This window comes from Cydia pomonella, chromosome 1 (genome assembly GCF_033807575.1).
Source record: "Cydia pomonella isolate Wapato2018A chromosome 1, ilCydPomo1, whole genome shotgun sequence".
NCBI lineage: Eukaryota > Metazoa > Arthropoda > Insecta > Lepidoptera > Tortricidae > Cydia > Cydia pomonella.
The window spans coordinates 43027340-43053543 of NC_084703.1; the positions used below are offsets into that span (position 1 = coordinate 43027340).

Consider the following 26204-nt stretch of genomic DNA (forward strand, 5'->3'; position numbering starts at 1 on the left):
AAAATTTAGGATTTTTTATTTGTATGAATGGGCTTGCAAAAAAACTATAGTCTGTTCGGAAAGAGGAGTTGTGGAATGTGTTGGGCCCATACTCTTCTCTTTCCGCATACACTAATAGTTTTGTCAGAATAATTTTCAATAGTTCCTTATGGACGAATCCATCCTGTGAACCTATGCTAAAACAATTTATGAGATTTGACATAACTTATGTTGTTTATATGAGCTATTTGCTATTAAAGCCTGACCAGAAATATTTGATCATTGTCAAGAGGGCGCTGTTATTCTCATGTATAGGGTGACAGTTCAGTTTGGTATGAAAAAATTAGTTCCAATGAAATTCCTCAATATGGCGGGTGATCATATATTACTGGTCAGGCTTCAGGTGATAATTAAAAACTATAATATATGTTTAATCCCATTTATTACATATTTATGTAATCACTGTAATGTTTTTTTTTTCTGTAATAAAATATAACTAAAACATCTTAGGTTTCTTGCTTTTCTATAATCTATAATCATAGTATAATAAATAATGGTGGGCTCTAAAATGTAAATTTTGCCAGGTTATAGACTTTAATTATAATCACATTGTTTTAAATTAATCTAAGATCAGCCCAAATCGAGTATTAATTCGTCTCAAGTACAGTCAGCGTCATATACATGCTGTGAACGCTGTAAAGAGCACTGGCTCTTTACGAAAATAAATAGTATTTTTTTCGATGAATTATTTCTATAATCTTGGAGCATATAAACATGTATAACGCTGACTGTACCAGTGAAAATCTGCTTTAGAATACATTATATTTTTTGTATTGTAGATAACTGAACACCAATAGTGGATTATTATTAATTAACGTTTCTCACCGATATCGCGGAGTCTGGCCGCGTAGGAGCGCATTTTCAATGTGCCTATGCATTATGTATGGCAGAAGCGAAGGAGTCCGTCTGGAGCCGTCCGCGAGGAGCCGACCGGCTTCGGCCGTACAAATTTGAAATGCGCCTCCGACGCGGCCGACTCCGCCCGTTCGGTGGGAATCGTACTTTACATTCATGACCCACTTCACTGGGCCTAGGCTTTTAGCGAAAAATTGAAATAGATTGGACGAATAGTGGTCAAGTAATTACAAATACATGTTGAAGTTGCGGAAACCTAATAACATTTAGTTTAGAAGTTTTAAGCAATACCTTGTTTGTGTTTGTTGAGTTACTTAATAATTAAACAACAATGTGTTAAATAAATATATTACTCAATAATTAAATATTTGGTTTCATTTGAATCATTCAACAAAAATATAAAAAACTACCAACGAAAATAAAGATTGATACAAAGATCAAGCATAAAGATAGCGGATTTAATCTTTCTTAGCTAATCCAGTGGAGCAAAAATAATTCATCACCCATCTTCGCCTCAGTGGAAAGGCAGCCTAAGAAAAAATGTTTTTTAGTAAACAATAGCGTTTATAATTGTGGTGGTAATTGAATATTAACTAACTAACTAACTGGTGGTGGAACTATTAGTGACGTTCCAAGGTAAAGGTACCTTATGGCGGTCAGCGTTTAACCCATCGAAGTTCCAATACTAATGTGGTACAGTCAGCATAAAAAGTAACGGATGAAACAACGCGCCAAAAGTATCTGATATTCCGGATAACTTTTCCAAATAAAGATGAATTTCTAAAATTCACGCTCGAAAGTATATCTTTTACAGTCTTTGTTGCTCTATATTAAAGACATCACTTTTTGTTAAGCTGTTACAGAATGGGTAGATACTTATGAAACCTTATTTGATCCGCTACTTTTGATGCTGACTGTACAACGCGCCGACCGACATAACGTACCTTTACCAGTGTAACGTCACAATTTGTCATTAATCGCGTGTCCAATCGTATCCGTGTGTCTTTGAGCTTAATCTTCAAACAACAAACAAATAAAAAATTCAAAACAAATTCCAAAAAATAGAATTGTCTACATTAACACCTAAAATAATATAGGAGGCAGCTATCCGACTGGCGACGATAAGCAAGTTTTTTTAGTGTGGGTAAATCTTCAGTCGCTTTTTGCCATCAGTCGGATGTCTAATGCTAATTAAAAAGCCTAAATCGGTAATTTCTTACATAGGAAATCAAAATAATTATAAATGAATATGTACCTTTTCCCTATTTTTAACACAGATTGGTTTCAGTATAATGGAAATTATTGTAAATCAATAATTTTTTACATAGGAAACCAAAATAATTATAAATTAATAAATATAAATAAATAATAATAACTACGCGGGACTCCGTAAAGTTCAATTTCGCTTAAATAATAGCAATCGCATGGCGTCCGGGGCATCGCATATTCCTTCGCCGTCTAGCGTTCAAAAAGTTAATATTTGCAAATAATACTGTAATGTTTTACACTACACGTACCTACAAATATTTCCTTTTTATATGTATAGGAAAGCCATATACAGCCCGACAAACAAACGAAACACATGTATTAGTGAACATATTTACATGGAAAATTACATCGTTCATAGAAATCACATATCGATTATGAGAATATTGAATGACACATTAATAAGAGACCCCGAGTTCCGTAAACTTCCTCAATCTTACCTGTCATGCCAAACGTCGCCTAGAAAAAAAAATCTCTACCAAAGAATTATTGGCAACAGTGTGCTTGCCAATTTTTTTTTTAACTTTACAATTGGAAGAAAGACGTGAAAATCACTGTTTTTAAGGCTATTAAATTATTATAAAACTTGTGGTCAATTATAATTTTAATAAGTTAAGTAAGTAAAGCTCAGTTTGATACCTAAGTATAATTATTTCAATATAGTATGTTTACCTAGGTAATTAAGTTAGAAGTTAAAATGTAGCTTCAACTACCCCTAATTAACCTTTTAAACATCAAGAACACAAAGTCGTCTACTAGTCGTGCCCACCGCGCCAAGGACAACTATGTGTTATGGCGGACGTTGTCAATACAACCTTAACATTTTCAAGCAAGGTTCACATTTGCTTGCTTGCCCTAAACGTGTCAGTGACGTTTTTGTTTATGACAAAGCAAAAGTTAAGGCAATATTAGGCATGGTAAGCAATGTTGAGCAAGTTTACAGAATACATTAATTATCTAAGACTGTCGAGTCCTCACATCCTTCACTCCTCTACATTGTAGAAATAATCTCACTTCATATTATTTAATACTAACTAATCTGTACCCCTAGTGTAACTTTGATCGACATCATAACGTGACGAACGCGTTTGCGTTAAGTCTCATTTTGTATAGGATTTTGAGTTTCCAAAACGTCCCGCTTGGCGCGCTCTTTCGAAATCCAATACAAAATGAGACTAAACGCAAACGCGTACGTCACGTTTGGAAATCGAATTTAGTTACACTAGGGGTACAGTACTCAACGACCGTTGGCGTTCAAAAGATTCAGAAAGAGACAATATAACATCAACTTTAAGTAAATGCTGTGATTCGTAGCGTTTTTCTCCTGATTATATGAGTGCACAAATAATCAACAATTATGAACGTACAAATACGTAGGTACAGTCAGCTGCAGAGGTGCCCCCTGCATATCAAATCAAAACATCAATAAATAATCAGTCTATGCAGGGAGGGTCACCTCTCTCTGCAGCTGACTGCATCAATGACCCAAGGCAACATAACAGGTTTTTTAAAAATTGTGTTGAGTTGTGAAAATACTTATTTCTTAAAAAAGTATGAAATTTAAATGATCCTAAGCCTTGATGCTACTGGACAAGAACCCTGACGAGAGGTACTGAATAGAGTTAAAACTCAGAAATAAATCCTAACTTCTACCAATTAGATAGCAGCATAAATGGATGTAAAAGAAGTAGCTTGAGTCAGTCTTAGGTACAGTACAGATATGTTCATAATTAGGTACAACATGTAAACTAGTAATATTAAATCACATGGAATGCTTACGACAAAGCTAAAACATTAAAATTACAGAAAGACTTGGTGGTAACCAACGCCTCTGAGTTGTTTCCGGCAAGTCGGACACCTCTTGTTACTGGTCTTCAACGACTGTTTAATGCAATCCAGGCAGAAGACGTGACCACAGTTAGTAGAAGCTATGGAACCTTTCCTTAAGTTGTCCAGGCAAATTGGGCATTCACCAATCTGCTTCCCCTGTGCTGAGTCCGATGAGCCATTCAAACTGTCTGACTGCTGCATGTTATTCACTGAAGATGCTGCGTTTTCATTATTAACGTTTGATGCGTTCTCATTATTAATAGGTGCAGTGTTCTCATCGTTGATTGCTAAAGCATTTTCGAGATTACAGGGAACGCACAAGTTTGCTTTCGATTTTGTCCTCTTGCTTTTCTTTTTCGTTCTCCGCTTGCTATAAATGTTGTTGAGATTTGATAGGTACTGCTGCAGCTCGGTCATTGCTGCTGACATTATATCTCTAGTGCTAGTTGGGGGGCTGCCGGGAATGCGGGAGACGAACTGAACGTCATGGTTGTCCACAGTCGAGTTTATTGGTCTTTCTATCCTCTCTTCGGAAACAAACTGGACATCCTCGTTCCACGACGGGGCTCTAGCGGGGGCGTGTCGTGACATATTTATGGGTTCTAAAACGTCTGGCACTTCAATGACTAGATCAGAATGTTTCGTCTCAGTAGCGGTTGCATTTTTATTACTCGTTCGAAGCACAGGGCAGGTGACTGAATTAGCTTGCGTGTAGGTGGGATTCGATAGATTGGTGGTGCAGGTATCATGGACACAAACAACGTTAGTGGAAGTCGTTGCACAAAGGTCGTTCGAAGGTTTCGAAGGCGGGGTTAGTGGAAAAAAAGTTGGCACATCCTCATCCTCATCAGAGTAGTAAAATAATTTTTCCTTTGGCAGGAGTTTATCGAAATCGATTTCACGGAACTCGTCCGCTATAGCGATCTCATTATTATTGTTATACGTATCTTCATTTAGCTCTATCGAGATATCAGAATAATTGTTGAATTCTTTATTAATATCTTTACTGACTAAAGGCGAGGATAAATCTTTACGATTTTTGTCCTTTTTTACAGTATTTGAGTCCAGTATAACCTCGGGTAACTCCTCTTCTTCATCAATATCATAATTATCACAGTACAAACTTTCACTAAAGTGCTTATCATTCTTCATGATTGTCTCGTTATCAGTGGATGTGCTGGGGAGGGGGCTGAACGAGCGCTTCATACATCCACCGGGTTGTTCCTTGGGAGTTCTGCCGACTAGTCTATCGATTTTTGCGTATAATTGTAGTCGGTCAGAGATCTCGTTGGTTTGCCGATTAAATGCAGATTTGGCGGTGCTGGTGCTGCTGTAGGGGCATCGGCGAGCTATTTTCCCTGGGGAGCACTGTTCATCTTCGTCTAAGTTGGTGTTGCTGGTGATACCATATTTGTCTCCTCTGAAGATATTCAGGCCCTTAGGCGAGGGTACTGGAGACCTCTCAGAACAGTAGACAATGTACGGCAGATCGCCTTTCTTGGGCCTCCTCATAGGGCGGACGGGCGGCGGAGGCGGCGGCCCGTTGGGGAACAGGGCCCATATTGTGGTCCTGATTTGCTTTTGCGTGGCGGGAGAGAGCATCTCGTCCACAGGAAGGGGCAGGTTGTCGGGCGTAATCGGCCGGAAGTTGGGAGGGGTCGCTTGCTCTTGACAGTTGTCTTTTATGGGCGAGTCCTGAAAGAGATGTTTTTTTAATAAAGCTTTAAGATGAGACAATATTCGATCCCTTCTTCGCCAATTGTTCGCCGTAATATTTAACTGTCAGCAGCAAAAGTACTTAAGGTGGTGACTTTCGAAAAAGATCTAAGTATACTTACTAATACATCGTGTTTTTTTTATTTCCGGTACTTTCAAGGGTGCATTTCAGAGCTTAAATTAAGTAACTTTCTCAAAGACACCGGTATTCTAATTAACTCCATTTCGGAGATAATCAATAATTTATTTTTATCTCATAAGGCCCTTACGAGCGTATACACTTGCCTTTGGGCCTGTTTACATATTGATTTAGTGTACACATTTACTACTAAACGTAAGTACTATCTCGGACGATCGATGTTCGAAATGACATTGATATGTCACAGTATTCAATTTTTTTGTTGAAATCAAGGTAAGGGGGCGTCCATTAATCGCGTCATATTGTATAGGGGGGGGGGAGGGGGTCAGCAAAAAATCACCAATGATCACCACAGGGGACGGGGGGGTATGGACACGTATCACGTGTTTTTTTTTTTTTCATCTGTGCTATACTGTATTATAGTCAATAAAATAAAAATAATAGTTTTCCGCCCTTATTATCCTTCACGTGTACTTAGGTTCATTTGTTAGAAAACTGTTCTTTAGTTATCGAAAAAAATACACGTCATATTGGATGGGGGGGGGGGGGGGGTCCTGAAAATATCACCAAAGATCACCATGGGGGAGGGGGGGGTCTAAAACAAGCCAAAAACGTATGACGCGATTAATGGACGCCCCCTAACGCCCGTGTTACAACAACGCTATATGCAACATTTAATTACTTTTTACAAAAACAAAAAGAATAAATTACACAAATTGACTAAGTCCCACAGTAAGCTCAATAAGGCTTGTGTTGAGGGTACATAGACAACTATATATATATATATATATATATATATATATAATATATATAAATATTTATAAATACTTAAATATATAGAAAACACCCATGACTCAAGAACAAATATCCTAGCTCATCACACAAATAAATGCCCTTACCAGGATTTGAACCCGGGACCATCAGCTTCATAGGCATGGTCATTACCCACCAGGCCAAACCGGTCGGCAAAAAAAAAATTAAAAACAAAACATATATACTTATATATATTTTTTTAATGAACTATGCCATTTCGTTTCCGTAAACGTACATACCCATACCCCGGAGTTACAGGAATTGTCTCCCCCTCTCCCTCCCCTCCCACTGGAGCCCTCGGACAACGTAGATATTTTTTTTAAACTGGCGAACCCGGCCCCTGACTTTATAGTCAGCCCCGACTATAAAGCTAGCATATGAAAGGTTAAAATTGTATCATATCTTACCCATGCCAGATTTAACGGCGAGTCCCGCGGCGTACTGTGGGCGTCGTCAACCGAACTGCTGCCGAGTTGCGCTTCGCTGGCAGCTTCGCCTTGGGTGCTCGATATTGACCCGTCCTAAACATTTTAGGTGCAATGTCAATAATATTCGTTTTCCAGTGAATATCACAGCATTAACCTACTAACCATACAATAATAAGGACCCATTGTGAAAGCAAATTAGATGTGGACACTGAATACTAACCGCCAGTATTGACTAGTCATATTACTATATCTTTCATGTTTAAGACTTGGCGCTATTGAAAGGGATGGCATTATAACTTCAGTGACCACTTGGAAGGTACGTGTACTGTGACTATTATAGTGGTATCATGCATAGACGTGTGTCAATTCTAAAATGCCGTTGTCCAGTGGTCGTAATTCCATTCCTATCTGTCATTAAGACATTGCGTTAACAATACCAAATTTAAGAGAGGTTTTCAAAATCCTATGAATATGGTGGGCAAGGCGTCAGTCGTAATCTATACAGGGCGCATTCAGTAAGTTATAAGCAACTGTTTCATACCAGTAGCTGCGAGATTAACGTTAATTTTTTTTTTACTGTAAAAAAAGGTTCAATTTATTTAAGACATTCATGGTCACCCTACAATTACATATATAGTATTTTTCAAAAAGGATGGATACGCTGATAGATGTCAGCTCCATACAATTTATAACCGCAGAAACTACAAATGCTAGAAAGTTGATTTGCACATCAGAACCCCTAGTGCAAATTTTTTCGACAGCGTGACGTGACGTACTCGTTTGCGTTAAGTCTAATTTTGTATGGGATTTAGAAACAGCGCGCCAAGCGGGACGTTTTGGAAACTCAAAATCCCATACAAAATGAGACAACACAAACGCGTACGTCAGGTTTCGCTATCGAATAAATTTACGCTAGGGGCACAGGTTACATTTTTAATGTGTGTAAGAGGTAAGAAGCGATTTCGAGAAATTCAACCAATAAGGGGGTTAAAAATGGGATGAAAGTTTGTATGGGGTTCAACTTTTATTTTAAGCCAGGAACTTGAAACTTCGTCAAAAGGTATTAAAGTAATTTCAGCATTTTTGGTAATTCATCCCTTAAGGGGTTAAAAAGGGGAAGATTATTTGTATGTGTAAAAGTTTTATTTTGAGTTAGGAACTTGAAACTACGTAATATTATTTTACTAGTATTTTCATAAAATACTAGTAAAATGATTTCAGCTTTTTTAAAAATTCATTCCCTAATACAATTCAAAAGGGGTGGATTTATTTCCCGAAACAAATTTTCATGTTTCAGTAAATATATCCACGCGGACGAAGACGTCACGGCAACAGCTAGTGAAATATGCAATGGAATAAAATATAAATTTAATATATATGCAATTTAGACTTTATATGTGTTACAATAGAAAGCGGCTAAGCTTTAATGTTAACCTTTAGTGATACTCATTCATACTCATTTATTTGTGAAGCCATTTTACACGTCCAGAAAGAAAGTTTAATTATAACACTATGAATAATCATTCAGAAATTAATAAGCATTAAGTTAATCTTTGATGTTTCATGAATTATTACTAACATTATTTCTGCTCTTAAGTTTCACGCGGCTGATGGATTTTCTTTGCCTGCATCCAAGTATTGGTGACTTCTGAAGGATAAGCATGAAAAAAAAACGAATAATATGTAAATAATAATCAAAATATAATAACTAAAAAAACGACTAAAACTACCTGCTTCATATAGTTTTACAAATTTATTACCGGAATGAATACCGGTATTGATAATGGCCGCTGCGCCAATAATGGGTCATATTTGATCAGACCACTCTTATAAATGCAAATAAATAATGCATACAGAGTGAATATGGAATATTATAGACCGCGAGCAAGGAACAGATTTCCATGACTAATTGCCTCCCGGGCGAAAACTCGTGTGGTTAACGGCTATGTATGATGAACTCTCGTGGACATCAGCTGCCGCTCCGTTGGTGGGTTGAGGAATGGTAGCCACCAGAACACGAAAAAAAATTTTGTCTTCGCCTCCCGTTTGCTATTTTGTCAGATGATAGTTCAAATGCTATTGTTAATTTAAAGATCGTCAGCCGGTTTTATCGCGGAGGTCGTCAGAACGTCAGCTGGTCGCATGTACATTACAAAAATAAGCACTTTGCAACAATCGCTGTTTTCATCGTAGCATCATGAATATTTAATAAATTGTAATTTAAAATATGTAATACCGGTATTGCTACAATTCGATATTGATTCCGTTATTACTTTATTAACCCATTCATGGCCAAGGCCCGTCGAGCGTACATAATACGCCGGGCCACCATACAAACCGTTTTTAGCTAAAACGTATGACTCAGCTCACGGGTCTCGGGCCTGGCGCGAACGGTAAATAAATCGCCGCTCATGAAGCCGGCCAGTTGAGCTAAATTATTCAACATTTTTACTAACCACCTTTCTTCTAAGCCTATCAAAAATAATTATTGCAGTTTGTAGGTATGAACATTTTTACTTTTTACAAATTTAACTTGCTGTGTTTGTTGTTGTTATATGGGTCCAATCTCGGAAATTCAAATTGACCCATTTTCCTTGCCTTACTCCTCACACAAATCAAAATATTTTTATAAAACTTGTAAATATTTGTCACACACTATCATGATAATACAATATTAGTTAGTTGTAACTGTTTCAACTTCCTTGCCTTGTTTTTTTGACGACCGGTTTGGCCTAGTGGGTAGTGACCCTGCCTACGAAGCTGATGGTCCCGGGTTCAAATTCTGGTAAGGGCATTTATTCGTGTGACGAGGATGGATATTTGTTTCCGAGTCATGGGTGTTTTCTATGTATTTAAGTATTTATAATTATTTATATATTATATATATCGTTGTCTAAGTACCCTCAATACAAGCCTTATTGAGCTTACTGTGGGACTTAGTCAATTTGTGTAATAATGTCTCATAATATTTATTTATTTATATTGAAACGAAAAATAATGAATTAATATTAACATCTTTGTTTAGTAGGTAATTGCTTATGATACAATGCAACGATCACCAAATATTATGACATAAAAGTACAGTGGAAGAAAATCCTCGTTGCCTTACCCCTCACACAAAACAAAATATTATTGTACTACGGTTTGGTAAATGTTGCGTGCCATCATCCAAACAGTAATCGGTTGTAAAATGGTACAATATCACACAGCTTCAACATGAAATAAGCTTTAAAACCAGCCAGTAAGGTTTATTTTACCCTGCTATGGAAACATTTGTAGTTTTTCAAGTAGCGCCAGGCCACGGTGACCCATACCCTGAGCCATGTCAATACCTTCTGAAATATACACATATTTTTGATATCTTTTTTTTAATATACTACATCGGTGGCAAACAAGCATACGGCCCGCCTGATGGTAAGCAGTCTCCGTAGCCAATGTACGTTTGCAACTCCAGAGGAGTTACATGCGCGTTGCCGACCCTAAACCCGGCCCCCCCTCGTTGAGCTCTGGCAACCTTACACACCGGCAGGAACACAACACTATGAGTAGGGTCTAGTGTTATTTGGCTGCGGTTTTCCGTAAGGTGGAGGTACTTCCCCAGTTGGGCTCTGCTCTAGATCCGAAATGACATCCACTGGCTGTGCTCTACCACACAAAGAAAGATGACATACACAATGCCCATACCTCTCTTTTGGACGTATGGATTTATCTGTTTGCTTGCAATGTGTATGTATCTAGAATTTCAGTATATTTACTATATTGCACTGATAGTAAACCAAAATTTAATATTCTAGTCTAGGCTCTATTTTCATTTTAAAAAACGCGTTTATTTTTTTTATCGTAATATACCTTATAGAAATGGTTGTTAACTTAGTGGATTTACGTACGTTATTACGTCAAATTACGGTTCCTTTATGTTTAAATCAGAATTTATTCATAAATCCCATACGAGTCACTGGCCTTGCGGAACTATGACCATGACCCATAAGCTGAGTCGCTGGCCCTGAATGGGTTAAAATATTGTAACAATCTGTCCGATATTCCGGTATTCATGTCCTAGTCAAGTACAGGCAAGCGAGGTTCAAATAATTAGTAGGAAATCAAACAAGATCCGGTTGTGTGGACACTGGTAGTCTTACTTCTCAGAGTGAACTTAACTTAAGGACAAATAATCTCAAAGCCTAAACCTAAACCTAAGCGGGCTAGATTGTCAAAATGATCTTCACACAATTTCCCCATACCAATAAAGTTTTGTCTGTTTGTTTAACAAAAAGAACAAAACTTCTGTAGGCTTAAAATGAGTGTACCGCGACAGTATCTCGTGCGCGAGATATACAGTACCAGCCAATAATATATCACCATTGTGTTTTTTTGTATGAACATGTATGGAGTAAACGATATAGAATGGTTTATTTTACTAGACATTTTATACCAATATATGATCAATACTGCAATGAACTGTGAATTATAATAGCAGACTCAGTATATTACTAAAAAAAATACCTATATATTTAAAGAAACCTCTGTGACAAAACCATTACATGAGACCAATTTTTCTCATCGCTCACACAAAGGACTACTACTAGACTACATAAAGAGGCGAGGTGAAAATCACTTACAAATATAAAAAAGTCCAACTATGAAAACATGGAGGTGATATATTATGTATCAGTTAGAAAGGGATAGGTAGCCTATCTCGCTCGTGACAGGCACAAGGTCATATGTATAGCACTTATTAAGTGTATAGTACATTGTGTATCTTATACCTTTAAACGAGCAATTCTGGTATATATATTATTTCCGGGATCTCGGATACGGCTCTAACGATTTTGCTGAAATTTGGTATATGGGGGTTTTTGGGGGTAAACAATCGATCTAGATTAGTCTTATGTTTGGGAAAACGCGTGTTTTCGAGTTTTCATGCGTTTTTCTTTCGACGCAGAATATGGTCGCTAATTTCGTGTTGCCGGCCACTGTCCGTCTGGTCCAGCGGGTTAAGACGCGGACTGCTAAACGAGTGTTACGGGTTCGAATCTCGCCCGGTGACTAACTTTTGTTTTTTTTTATATGTACAAGTTTATATATAATTTTTTAATTTTTATTGTTTTAGACAAGTTTAATTTAGAAAAAAAAATTTTGTTAAGATTATCACCTATACACCACCATATTACAATAAATAGTTATAACCGAGCAAAGCTCGGTCGCCCAGGTACTGTGTATTAAAGGCGGTAAACAAGAATTTATGAACAAGTGTTAATTAAGCCCAAAGCCGAAGGGTCAACTTTTAATCAGCAAATAGGCCACAAGGGCAATTTTATGGTCAACATGGATTTAAAAAAGCGGCCAAGTGCGAGTCGGACTCGCCCATGAAGGGTTCCGTACCATTTATGACGTATTAAAAAAAATACTAGATCTCGTTCAAACAAATTTACGGTGGAAGTTTGCATGGTAATGTACATCATATATTTTTTTAGTTTTATCATTCTCTTATTTTTGAAGTTACAGGGGGGGGGGGGATACATTTTACTACTTTGGAAGTGTCTCTCGCGCAAACTATTCAGTTTAGAAAAAAATGATAATAGAAACCTCAATATCATTTTGAAGACCATACACGTATGGGTTTAATGAAAAAAAAATATTGAGTTTCAGTTCTAAGTATAGGGAACCCCCAAAATGTATGTATTGCTACAGACAGACAGACATGACGAATGCATAAGGGTTCCGTTTTTTGCCATTTGGCTATGGAACCCTAAAAATCAGCGTCTGTAAATCAGCGCTGGGTATATATCTACCTATATCTAGCAAAAAGCTAAGTCTGGTACCCATTACCTATACCTAATAATAGTTGTACTAAGTTCAATTTTTTGGGAAGGTTTTGTATGATGTTTTTTGTGCAATTAAGTGTATTTTATTGTTTTCTTACGTGAATTTTTTTTGTCCTTGGTAGTTGTGGCAATAAACATTTTTATCTTTATTTTTACACACAAGCAAAAAAAAGCACATCAACAATTATAAAATACCATTAACTGAGTAAAAATGTTTTTAGATGCCAAAAATATACACATAAAGTGAAACATTAATTACAATACCTTGTACCAATATTAACTGAGAATATCAACGCAAACTAAATCATTCATATTCATATTCCTACCCCTAGACCTACTTATATATATATATAAAACATTAAAAAGCGTCAGAACTAAAAGATTGTCCATTCTTCATATACAAGGTGCCCGTGAGCATTGCGAGACATTTTAACTAAGCATTCCTGGTAATATTTAGAAACTAAAATGTCATATAAAATTTTCTGGATTAGGCCTAGTTTCAGAGATAATTAAATGTTTTTCGAAATCATTCTTTTGCCATAAGTCGGTACAAAACACATTTTTGACTGCGGTATTGCCACTTTGAGGTCTAGTCTGGACATACCTATTGATTGACATCGAAAAATTGACATCGAGAGGCTACCCCCAAATAAATAAATAAACTTTTTAGTTAATTTTAGGTTATGTGTTTATCAATAAAAATTACGTTTTATGTAACGTTTTATGTATTAAAAAACAGGGGAAAAAAAAAACAATATTTTTGTTTTGTAGAATTTCACAAAAAGCCAAGTAACATTTTTGCTTCTGTTGCCATCAGGAATGCGCCGTTAAAATCTCTCGCAATGCTCACGGGCACCATGTATATACACCCCCAGTTTTTTAAAATTTACAATTTCCCGCTATTATAAAAAAAATGAGTGGTCAGTAAAAGTTTTGATTGGTTATAATAAAATACTATAGATCAAACCTCTTGAGCTGCAATGCAATATTTGACGATGTGAAACCATGCCCTATACCACTGGGAGGAAACTGCAGCGTTCGGGCTTTCTCGGCTCCGTTCGGCGTAGCAATGCTACAAGCATTTATTAGGGTTGGCAAAACCCTTCTATCCGGATGTGCCTTAAACGTTGGCTGACTAATACGCGCGCGCTTATTCGTGGACATAACGGGCAAAACTTGACATCCCTTTGCGTGCACAACCACAGATAAGTAATTACTTGAATTTTGACAACCATAAATAGCCAAAAGGGATGCCATACGTTAGAAAGGGACAACATGATTCGTCCTTGAATCGCTGTCAAACTTCGGTTTTGTAAGAAGTTTCTTTTCTGTACGGTAGTACTATTATTTATTCTGTGCCTGTAGTAGTGTAAAAACTCAAATTATTGAACACTTACCAGTTCTGAACTGTCGTCATCCTGGTCCATGGAATTTTGTTGTGGATTGGTTATTGCAGCATTTTCCTGGAACTCAATAGTTGTAGTGTTCTGAAAAAAACAAGTTAAAAAATGTTACTAATAGGGTTAAAGGAACATAAAATAAGGGTCCATTGTGGTTTCTATTCCATCAATTGGTGCTGTTTTTTCTCTAGTGAGCGACTGCCGATTTAACTTATAAACTAAATCGACTTTATATAGGAGAAGCTGGAATTTAAATGCATTGTGGGCCAGCATGTTCGCACGGACTGACACTGCTCTACATCATCCCTAAGATCGTCTGTCAGCAAATGTCTAAATATTTAAATTTATTCACCAGCGTAAGTGGACAATGAGAGCCAGCTTTAAAGACTTTGTGATTTTTAACATTATATGAGAGACTGTGCGAGGGCGCATATGTCTCACAAACAGCAATTAGCAGGCCCCGGGCTAATGCAGTGACCGAGGGGGCCAATAGGACCATGTCGTCTGCGTAACTATGTTTGACGCAGACACCATCCACAAAGCATTCGCAATAGCATCCACAAATCATCGATACATGCTGAAGAGCAGAGGCGAGCTTAACCCCCCCCTGCCTTACCCCGCACTTGTCTCCCGCATCTGACAACTCACCCGCCCGCCTAACCGTATTCTGGTTCAGATACCAGATCACCCGATACCGGATCAACTCTGGTGGAAGCCCTATACATATATTTTTTTTATGGTAGAGGAGGCAAAACGAGCAGACGGATCACCTGATGGTAAGCGATTACCGCCGCCCATGGACACCTGCAACACCAGAGGAGTTGTAAGTGCGTTGCCGGCCTTTAAGATGGGACTACGCTGTTTTCTTGAAGGTTTGAAGGATATCATCCATCTTACGCCAGAGAATGTCGTAGGAAATCGTGTCGAAAGCTTTCGACACATTCATAAAACATGCATAGACAGGTGTTTGCCTGTCCGTGTGACAGTGTGTTTCAAACTCAAGATGGCGGCTTCCGTCGACAGCTCTAAAGCGAACACGAACCGTGAGTCATGTAACTTGACCTGTCTTTTTAAATACGAGTTGAGCACACTGTCATGTATCTATACCATAACAAGCCTAACTACATACTGTCGTTAATAGTTGTATGCCTCTATCCATCATTGTAACATATTTGTTTAAGAATCTGTGTAAAATTTAAGAGAGGTTTGTAAGCCGTTGCAAAGTTTCGTTCATAAGGGGATGAATCTTACCAGGCATACGAATGTGGAAAGAGTGTCCTTCTCTGTCTCCCGCACTTCAGTTGTTGGCACTTGCAATGTTTCAGTTGGGGTAGTCGGCGCTGATGTCACCTCTGGTGTTTTAGCATGGATAAGGGGGCACTCTTGTGGTTGAATGACTGAAGACTCTTGAAGTTCCTGCAAGCGTAGATAGAAAAATTTGAATATACATTAACGGCACCTATTTAATTCAACAGAAAATTTGGAGTATTTTGGATTGACTCTTATACACACACATATAAGTTTAGTCAGTCGAGTTGCAAATTTCAGGAAAATTTCATAGGAAGTTAAAATTTTACAATGTGGAAATTTCGCAACTATAGAAACTTTCTGATGATGATGACACATCAGTAATATAACAAAGTACCTACTTAACAATTAATCATCATGAAATCATGACAATTATAAATGGACAGGATGAATCAAACTTCGTAGCCAATCATGTGTCTGCAAACCTTATCTAGCTGAACACTGTGAAGTGAGAATAATTAAGATTGTGCTTTAGCAATGTTTTTGCCTATATCTCTTTCATAGTATTAGAGTCTGTTACTAGTCATGGTAGATTTTTATGGAGTTTCAATACAAAGCCTGACAAGCCATCCGACAGTAGAAAAAAGCGGCAAAAAAAAATAGGCGCAAAGGGTTATTGTCACATAGAAATTTTGAATTTCGCGCCTTATTCTACTGATAAATTTGTTTGACCAGTTATTTTTTGGCACGTCTTTAACACGTCAACTAATTCATCGGATTTCGGTAAGTAAAAAAATAGAAATAGGTACTAAAATTAATAGTTTGGCAACTAAAACGGAAACTTAAAATATTTCAATATGAGCAGTATTTTAATTGTAACGGCTTTTGTTTATTTTATGGCAAGTACCAATTATTTATTTGGCGACTGAATAATTAAATTGGAGACTATTTGTGAAGGACATTTTAAATAGAAAACGCCTATCTATTAATTTAAAAATGAAGTTCTTTTAAAAATATTTAGATAGCAAATAAAGGTAAATGCACACTTAAAATTTGTGTATCGACCATCATTACCAGAGCTGTCATTTTAATATAAAAAAGGATCCTTAAAAAGTTATTGTGGTCTTAAAACATGGAACCTATTGGTAGAAAACTTAAGGATTATGTCGTGGTTAAGAGAATGTTTGTGGAATAATGACGGAACGTTCGTGTGTACATACAAACATCACTTTTATAATTTTATAAGTTTGTTAGGCTACTAGTGCGCCGCGATAGTTTCAAGCGCGTGAGATAGACTAGGCACAGTCGAGTTTATAAATATGTATGAATATTTATGAACACGACTGATTTCGTCTTTTTCTTACTGTATTAATTAAAGAGGGAGGGATAATCTATCTCATGCGCGAGATTCCGTCTTTCCAAGCTTACAAGGACACTTAATGTTTTTTTTTATTTTTTGTAGGTAGGAATAAAAAAATCAGCACTAATCATTTATTGTTATTTCTACAAAAAGCCTTAATAATATTTTTCGTATGTCAAAAATGTAAACAGCTACGGTACGCTATGGTAATTTGGAACCCCAACTTCACAAACACATCCGTTATTTGGTCCAGTTAACTGTCTCATAATCAACAAGTCTTATTGACCTCACTATGGGACCATAATTTCCGATTAAATAAATTAAATAGGCCGTTCAAACATTCATAACAAACGCGGTGGTCGACTTGGCTAGAAACGATTATGAACTATGCACGGCGGTTGCTATTCGCCGATAGCTGTGCCATGAAACTACCCGTGGTTTACACGAAAATAATGGTTTGCGTTGTTACCCGTTTTCATAAACAAACGAAGTGTTATTACAAAAAAATCAACCAATATTCATTAAATTTAGCTGCTTTCGCAATTTAAATACTACCTGCAACAATGTGCTTAATACGATTACTAAGGTGTAAAAAACTACATATATGGCAACAAATATTAAAAAATCATACGCTTTACAATAGGTAATAGGTGCCAATTTATTATTTAGGCGCCAAACTATCATTTCAAGTCCCCTATTTTTTTTTTGTGGCTTGAATTTATTATAATAAGATTCTTATATTTGGAGCTAATATATACTTTTAGGTTCTAAAATATTCATACACGGCTAAATTATTTTATTATATTTCCCGACTTCCTTCTTCGCAATTAGGTTTACTATTTGTAGCTGGTATCCCACGCTATAGCCTTACACGGATATTAAGAGGGTAATTTAAAACGAGGAAATGGCAACACTACCCTCACCACCAGCCGGCCTCGACGGTCGGCCGCCCTCATTCTGTTTTTTCCGTGCATAGCCTTAACACATCGTATCGAATATTCAAAGATTTCTCAAGATGGCGCATAGGAAGAGGAAAAGTGATTTGGATTCTGATCAAGAAATACGAGAAAAAATCAGAAGACTAGAAAAGCAACTTTCGCGTAAAAAAGATCGTCGTCGAGTTATTTTCACATCGTCATCGGATGACGAAGATGAACAAGGTTAGTACCTAATATACATGGATTAATCTACCCTCAATGTATATTTTTTTCTTTGTGATTCGACGTAAACTGTGTTTTACGTAAACATAGATTATGAGTGTTACGTTCTTCCCGTATGGGGTAGATACTTTTACTCAAAAATGTTCTTTTATGATGCGAGACATCTGCACGGGGTGTCTTCTTCATACAATATAAGAACGTTTCGTACCTACACGCATGGGGGTTTAATTAGCCACTAAATATGAAGAAATGTGATACGTTCGTCCTGTATGGGGTCGATACTTTCACGATTATACTTCTTCGTTAAGAAATGCTGTTTTATGTTGCGAGACATCCGTATGGGATGTCTTCTTCATACAATCATGAGCACGCTTTGTCCAACTGGGGCTAAGCAATATAAGATTTATCTAAAAGAGCATTCGCCTATCGTTGCAGAACAAGTCTGTACTCGTTCGGCTGGAGCGGCGCGCACCGACGCGGCGCCGCCGAAGGGATCGCGGGACGAAGTCGCGACAGGAATGAGCAGCGTGTCGACGGCGGAGCCCGTGGCCGGCCCGAGTGGCGTGGCGTTACACCGCGCGCGCGCGCCCCCCATGTCTGCAGGACCGAACCCCTCGCCGGCATCAGCGACGGAGGCAGCGCCTGAGGTTCCTTGTACGTCAGAGGTCGCCGACCTTGCGCTTAACGAAGACGTTCTTTTATTGCTGGGTGACGCGCCTGAACCGGAAATTGATTTCGGTAAACCCATCCATAAGGATATAGCCTCCAGGTGGCAGGAAATCCTTATCAAAGGCCTACCGAAAGAAGTAATGGACAAATTGCTAAAGGAATATTTAATTCCAAAAAATTGTGAATATCTGGTCTCGCCTATTCTTAATCCGGAGGCTAAAGTAGCTTTATCAGACTTCATGATAAAAAGAGATGCCGCATTATCAACAAAACAAAAACAAATAGGTATTGCTTTAGCTGCCTTGTCCCAAGCGGTTGAATTTGTAATAAATAAGGAAACTTCGACACAAAAAATCCTTAAGCCATTGGGCGACGCTTGTCGCATTCTTTGCGATAGTCATTTTTGTGAAACAAAAACCCGTCGTGGGTTCGTTACTGCGGCTATTAACGCTGATCTTAAAGATATTATTACCGGAAGTACTCGCGACAAATTTTTGTTCGGTAGCAACATAACTGAGCAATTAAAATCGGCAAAAACTATTAAAGAATCAGGATCTCTTTTAAAGCAAGCTAAAAATGAAAAATCTCAGAAGTTTAATATTAATAATTTTACTAAACGTAAAAACTACAATAGCAACCAGTATAGCAGCCGTTTAAACTGGAGAACAACGCCTCGAAGAGCCCCCAACAAACAGGAGTACCGGAGACCTTCGACGCGGCGTCCGGCGACCAGAGGGAGCTTTCAACAGCGGGAAAAGTCGGAGCGGTCACCAGCCAGGAGGTCCAGGAGGCACTAGACCCCGAGGTAAAATACTGCGGACGACTCAAGCATTTCGTTACGAACTGGCTCCAAGTAACCGATGATCCTACAATCATATCTTGGTTAGAAGGTTATAAAATACCTCTTACTACCACACCAGTTGACAACTGCAAGCCAGTAGTGTACCCTAAATCGTCCCAGGAACACTTGGATTTCATGAAAGCCATTAGTTCCTTAATAAAAATAAATGCTATCGAAAAATGCTCACATCGTTCTGATGAATTTCTGTCAAGTATATTTTTGGTTCCAAAACCTAACGGCGACAAACGATTTATTTTAAACTTGAAACGGTTAAATAAATATGTCACTACAAGTCATTTTAAAATGGAAGATTATAGGACGGCGGCTAAATTAATTACAAAAAATTGTTATATGGCAAATATAGATATGAAAGATGCTTATTTTTTGGTACCAGTTCATCCTAATTATAAAAAATATCTAAGATTTAAATATAACGGTACATTGTATCAATTTAATGTAGTCCCTTTTGGGCTTTCAGTTGCACCTTTTGTGTTTACAAAATTACTAAAACCTGTCATTGAATACCTACGATCTCGTAATATGGTTTCAGTAATTTATTTGGACGACATTTTTTGCATTGGACGGACTTATAATGAATGTTATGAAAATGTGACAAATACAATATCGCTCTTACAAAATTTAGGTTTCTTAATAAATTACGAAAAAAGTTGCCTTGTGCCTCGTAGAGAATGCAAGTTCTTAGGTTTTATGTTCAATTCAAGGGACATGATTATGACACTACCTAAAGATAAAGTTATAAAAATAAATAAAGCTTTATTAAACTTCTCGCACCTTAAAAAATGCAGACTCAGAGAATTAGCAAAATTTATAGGACTTCTCACTTCTACCTGTCCTGCCATCCAATATGGATGGCTTCATACAAAAAATTTTGAGCGTTACAAATATTTTTGTTTGCTAGATAATCCTAACTATGATCAAAAAATATCGTTACCTCAATATTTAAATTCAGATATATCTTGGTGGTTACAAAACATTCAACATGGTCACAATCCACTGCGTCTCAATGAATTCAAAAAAGAAATTTTTTCAGATGCTTCGGGAACTGGCTGGGGTGCTTTTTGCAGTGGCCAGGAAGCATCAGGTTTTTGGAAAGCAGAAGAGATCAATTTACATATAAACGTACTTGAGTTAAAGGCAGCTTTTTTTCGCATTGAAGGTCTTTGCTGAACATATGTCAGACTGCGAGATTTTGTTGCGAATAGATAATGTCACTGCAATATCGTGTATTAACAGAATGGGTAGTATACAATACCCACATCTCAACAAAATATCCAGGGACATATGGAAATGGTGTGAAAGGCGTAGAATAATGATTTATGCGTCTTACATAAACACAAGACATAACCATGAAGCAGATTTTTTGTCGCGAAGAAAATTTACAGATACTGAATGGGAATTATGTAGTTCGGCGTATGAAAATATTGTTAACCATTTTGGAAAACCAGATGTTGATCTTTTCGCCAGTCGGTCTAATGCGAAGTGTCACATTTACATTTCATGGAAAAATGACCCTGACGCCTGGGTGGTCGACGCTTTCACGGTCTCCTGGTCGAATTTGTCCTTTTACGCCTTCCCACCATTTTCAATGATTTTAAAAATGTTGCAAAAAATAATATCAGATAAAGCTGAAGGTATTGTCGTTGTACCATTTTGGCCTACCCAACCCTGGTTTCCGTTACTGCAAAAGTTATCAATTTCCGAAGCATTACATTTTGGACCAAACATAAACCTTCTGACATCTCCTTTCAGATCTGCCCACAGTCTACACGAGACTCTTATCCTGGTTGCCGTCAAATTATCCGGCAAGCGTTACTAAAGCAACAAATGTCTCCTAATGCCGTAGAAATTATGATTGCGTCCTTAGCGGAGAATACTTATAGACAATATGATTGCTGTATACGTGCGTGGATAGATTATTGTAATTTGAAAAAATATGATTATTTTGATTGCTCTGTTATAAGTATAATAGATTTTTTGACTCTTACCTTCGAAAAAGGTGCAAAATATGGTACAATTAATTCATATAAATCAGCTTTAGGACTTATTCTAGGCCCTGTTGTTAATGATGAAAGAATCAAACGTTTTATGCGAGGTGTATTTAGATTAAGACCTACTGCTCCAAAGTATTCTTTGACGTGGAATCCAAATATTGTTTTATCTTATTTAGCCGATAAATGGCCAAACGAAAGTCTTGATTTGCAAAATTTGTCTATGAAAACTGCCACTTTGTTAGCATTAGTGACCGCGCACCGTGTCCAAACTTTATCTTTAATTAAACTAGATAACATACAAGCTTATGAGGATTCGGAAATTATCATAAAAATCCCCGACATCATAAAAACATCGAGAGCAAATGCTTTACAACCTGTGCTCAAACTCCCTTTCTTTAACGAAAGGCCTGAGATTTGTCCAGGACGAACTCTTGTATGTTATATAAAAAAGACAAAGTTATTGCGTCAGCGTAGCCAAAACTTTTTGTTCATCAGTCATAAGAGACCACATGGAAGAATTTCGTCTCAAAGACTTAGCCATTGGATAAAAGACACTTTGCATAACAGTGGTATAGATACTGCATTATTCAGCGCCCATAGTACCCGGCACGCGGCCACTTCTGCGGCAAAGAAACTTGGTGTTAATGTAGAAACAATTAGAAAAACTGCCGGCTGGACTGATTCGTCGTCAGTTTTTGCAAAATTCTATAATAAAGAAATAATTGATGATCCTAATCAATTTGCAAGGTTGATATTGTCCGGCAATGATAATGATGATACATTAGAATAATCTGTTTGTTTAATGATACCAAATTTCATGTTTAAATTCCTCATATTTGAGAAATAAGAAATATAAGTCTTTTCTTATGTACATTTTTTTTTTGTTGTTGTTATCCTCTCAACATCCTACAAATAGTAAACCTAATTGCGAAGAAGGAAGTCGGGAAATATAATTAGTGATTAAACGAACTTACCTGTAAGTGAAGTTCGATCACAATTATATGACCGACTTCCTTCGAAGCAATTAGTAATCACCCTCCTCATTCTAGTATATGTACATGCCCAACCCTAAACAAAAAAAAAAAAAAAAAAAAAAACAGAATGAGGGCGGCCGACCGTCGAGGCCGGCTGGTGGTGAGGGTAGTGTTGCCATTTCCTCGTTTTAAATTACCCTCTTAATATCCGTGTAAGGCTATAGCGTGGGATACCAGCTACAAATAGTAAACCTAATTGCTTCGAAGGAAGTCGGTCATATAATTGTGATCGAACTTCACTTACAGGTAAGTTCGTTTAATCACTAATTATAAGTCCATTCAAAGTTCCTGGTTAATATTTTAGTTGCCCGAATAATAATAAGCCTTATTTTTTTAGTCAAGTGATGGTCTAGTATTAAATTTGGAAAATTGAAATAAAATTAACAAATTAAGATAAAAAAAACTTATGGTTTAACCTCCTCCGGTATTTTTTTTTGTAGATATTCCAAAATCTTTGAAAAAGTTCGAAAGTCAATAACAAAACAACTGCTTCCAGGTTTTGAGAGGTTTGGTTTTATACATATTTTGACCAAGGGAAATGATGATGGTTCTATTTTAGCTTCAGCATAAATACTTTTACATGTCTGTTCTTCTATTTGGTCACATTTCTCAACAGCTTTTTGAGAAATTTGGAGAGCAGTTTCAATATTTATAGAATCCATACAAGCTAATTTTGTTTGAACTTGAATAACTAACCTAACATCACTTTGTTTTATTCTTCATTATAAACGCCATATTTACATAGAACTTCAAAATTAATAATGACATTACCTCACTTTGTTATTACAAATGCAATGAAGTGTTATCTACGGCCAACTCTATGGATTGTTTTGCCAATTCAGATTTTGAAAAATTGTCATACTGCAGCTTACACAGCCACAAGTTTTAATAATAAAGTATAAGAATCAATATTTACAATGGCAGAGCATTAGCAAATATAGTTCTGCATCTCTTTTGGTTTTCTCTACCAAGGAAAGTTATTTATATATTCAAACAGACAACACAGTATTACAGTGAGACACTAAGGCACTGTGGAATGCATATAATATTATTATTATCCTAAAACATTAACTCAAAGTTGAGTTGTGTTATGTAGTAATCTACATAACAATCCTAATGGATTAGGTACAACAATGGTCAACAGAAAAAAATGACCATAGTTCTGTACAAAGCGACCAACTACCTATTTTTGTCAAAGTGACTTACACCAAAAGTGGGCGCTTTATGCAGTGATATAAAAATAGAGTTGGTTGTTTTGTGCATAACTACGGACAAATATATACTTGCTATGTCCTGCAATCCATGATGTCCTGCGATAGCAGCATGGTTTCATTTTTAGTATGTCACTATACCCATCACTTTCACACTTACTTACTTGTTAGAACATGATAGGCATGATGATAGGTGATAGAAAATGCGACCATGCTACTGCCGGCTGATCTGTGTCCATTAGTATTTTAAGCGAGTGGATAAACAAACACCACATGCAATACAGTAACAAAATTTAACTTAGACTGAAACCAAAAACATGGTGTCATAATATTATACAATGTATATTTCTAAAATTGCCTAAAAACATGACAGTAACATTATCAATATGATAAATGATCTCCTTGGATTTAACGGGCCTATAAATCCCGTCTTTTGATAGGCTTGCGTCATGTAGAATACCTGTTGGAACCTGTTCACAGGCGCAACAATAGACACCCATGAACCGGTCGCAGCAGGCACTGGGACTATTGTAGAAAAAGTGAACAGTAAAACGGTCTATGGATTGAAGTTTAGGTGGACAATGAGACTGGGTTATTGCAAAGACATCCGGACACCTGCCAGAACAATATTTTCACTGGCGATAAATAATTATTATAATGCTAAACGATATAAAATACATAGTGAGGGTAGTTCCAATTTTGAAATGCTAAAAACCGTAACGAATTTATATTTCTTAGAAATTAGTTTTAACAAATTTACATAATACCTCTGCTTGCGAGCCCTCTGCTGTTCTCGGACCATTTTCTGTTTGCTGCTGTTTCTGAAGTTTAAATGTGCGCTGCGTTCTTTTCCTTCGGGTCATGGTTTGGCCAACAAAAATGTGTTGCTTGAGGAGCAACAACCCAAATGTCGGAGACGAATATACTTACTAAAATACAACACACATTAAGAAAACAGAGTACTGGGTGTAAGAAGTACCTTATTTACTATTTGAGCGAATTTGCAAATAAATTAAATCCTATTTTATTGCGCGAATGGCGCGAACACATAGCAGCATAGCACAGATACAAAAGAAATTGACAGAATACCATGGATCACAGATAAGGTAAACTTTAACAGATGACAAAATCAAACATTTTGTTCGTATTTATGGTATCTATCGATTATTAATCGAATAGCATGAATCCAAGTGAATCTTGACTTGTGAAACCAAAGAATACAATACTCACTAGGAGTATGAGACCAAATGAGACAGTCTCCGGCCATTATACTCTAGCAAGTTTATCAGTAGAGCAACAACTTTGTCAGTAGAAAAAGAACGTGTTATTTAGGATTTGTACAGGAGACACGTTGGCTTTCCAGATCATAGCAATCAGATTGGTGGAAATGCCACCGTAATAAATGGTAATAAGGCTAATAGACGGGCGTACCGAGAACTAATAGACGGGCGTACCGCATATCTCGTTTTTGCTCTCACTCAAAGAATGTCATGAACTCATAAATGATTGCCAATAGAAAAAAAACGTTGTGAAACGTGTATAATTTACATATTTTTTTTACAAAAAACATTTTAAACAATTTTCTTTAGGATCAATATTTAAAACGATATCAAAGAGGGAAAGTTAATTACAATTAATTCACAGGCCCCTTTTTTTAGTTTTTCCTAATAATTTACATAATTTATCTTTAGCTGCTAATGTAATTGAAGCGTTTTCAAAATTCGGATTATTCGGCCGAAAATTCGGTGTTCGGTAAGATCAAAATATTCGTATTAGGCAAATTTCATATTCGGCCCATCTCTAGTCGAAACGTAATGGCTTTATTTAAGATTCGATTGTAATCGAATCTTCGGTCGAAAACTATTTATATAGTCTGCCAAGCCATTTTCGTCAGCAGAACAAAAGCGGCAAATATAAAAAATGTAGGCGCGAAGGGTTATCCTCGTATCGTAATTTCGCGCCTTTTTTTACTGGCATTTTTTTTGCCAGACTATTTCTAATGTTCATCCCTGGTGGCCTACCGCGAAAATCGAAGTTCGTCAATTGCGTGCATTTTTCTCTGTCACTCAAATGACGTCTTAGAGAGAGTAAATGAGAAAGATCCCCGCAATTGGCGAATTTCGGTTTTCGTGGTAGGCCTCCTGAACTACTGGTATCCACCGTAAAATGTGTGCAATAAACAATAGGACCCGTGCGTGTTGAAGGGTGACAATGATACTGCCATCTTGCGGCGTAAATCAGTCACTTAAATTAAAATATACATTTTGCGCCAAATCGAAGAAAGGCTTTCCTGAAGCACGGTCAATTATATCAAAGAGAATTTGAAATAGAGGTGGATTATCAAAGAAAACTTTGTAA

At 37.0% G+C, this 26204-nt stretch overlaps 2 protein-coding genes across 4 annotated transcripts; one reads left to right on the forward strand and one right to left on the reverse strand.

Moving 5' to 3' along the window:
- Positions 1-404: 404 nt before the first annotated feature.
- On the reverse strand, positions 405-24927 carry LOC133524270 (uncharacterized). 2 transcript variants are annotated; one of them, XM_061860181.1, is made up of 6 exons: positions 24614-24927; positions 15563-15727; positions 14309-14398; positions 8666-8734; positions 7066-7179; positions 405-5685 (listed from the first exon to the last, which is right to left on the reverse strand). In XM_061860181.1, the coding sequence occupies exons 1-6, from the start codon at positions 24707-24709 to the stop codon at positions 3961-3963; spliced, it is 2259 nt and encodes a 752-aa protein (XP_061716165.1). In that variant the 5' UTR covers positions 24710-24927; the 3' UTR covers positions 405-3960. The 2 variants fall into 2 exon arrangements, with proteins under 2 accessions (XP_061716165.1, XP_061716173.1); XM_061860189.1 differs by lacking the exon at positions 8666-8734.
- LOC133524308 (uncharacterized) lies at positions 18454-22472 on the forward strand. 2 transcript variants are annotated; one of them, XM_061860255.1, is made up of 2 exons: positions 18454-19553; positions 21360-22472. In XM_061860255.1, the coding sequence occupies exon 1, from the start codon at positions 18598-18600 to the stop codon at positions 19543-19545; it is 948 nt and encodes a 315-aa protein (XP_061716239.1). In that variant the 5' UTR covers positions 18454-18597; the 3' UTR covers positions 19546-19553; positions 21360-22472. The 2 variants fall into 2 exon arrangements, with proteins under 2 accessions (XP_061716239.1, XP_061716231.1); XM_061860247.1 differs by having other exon boundaries at positions 18455-19553.
- Positions 24928-26204: the final 1277 nt, after the last annotated feature.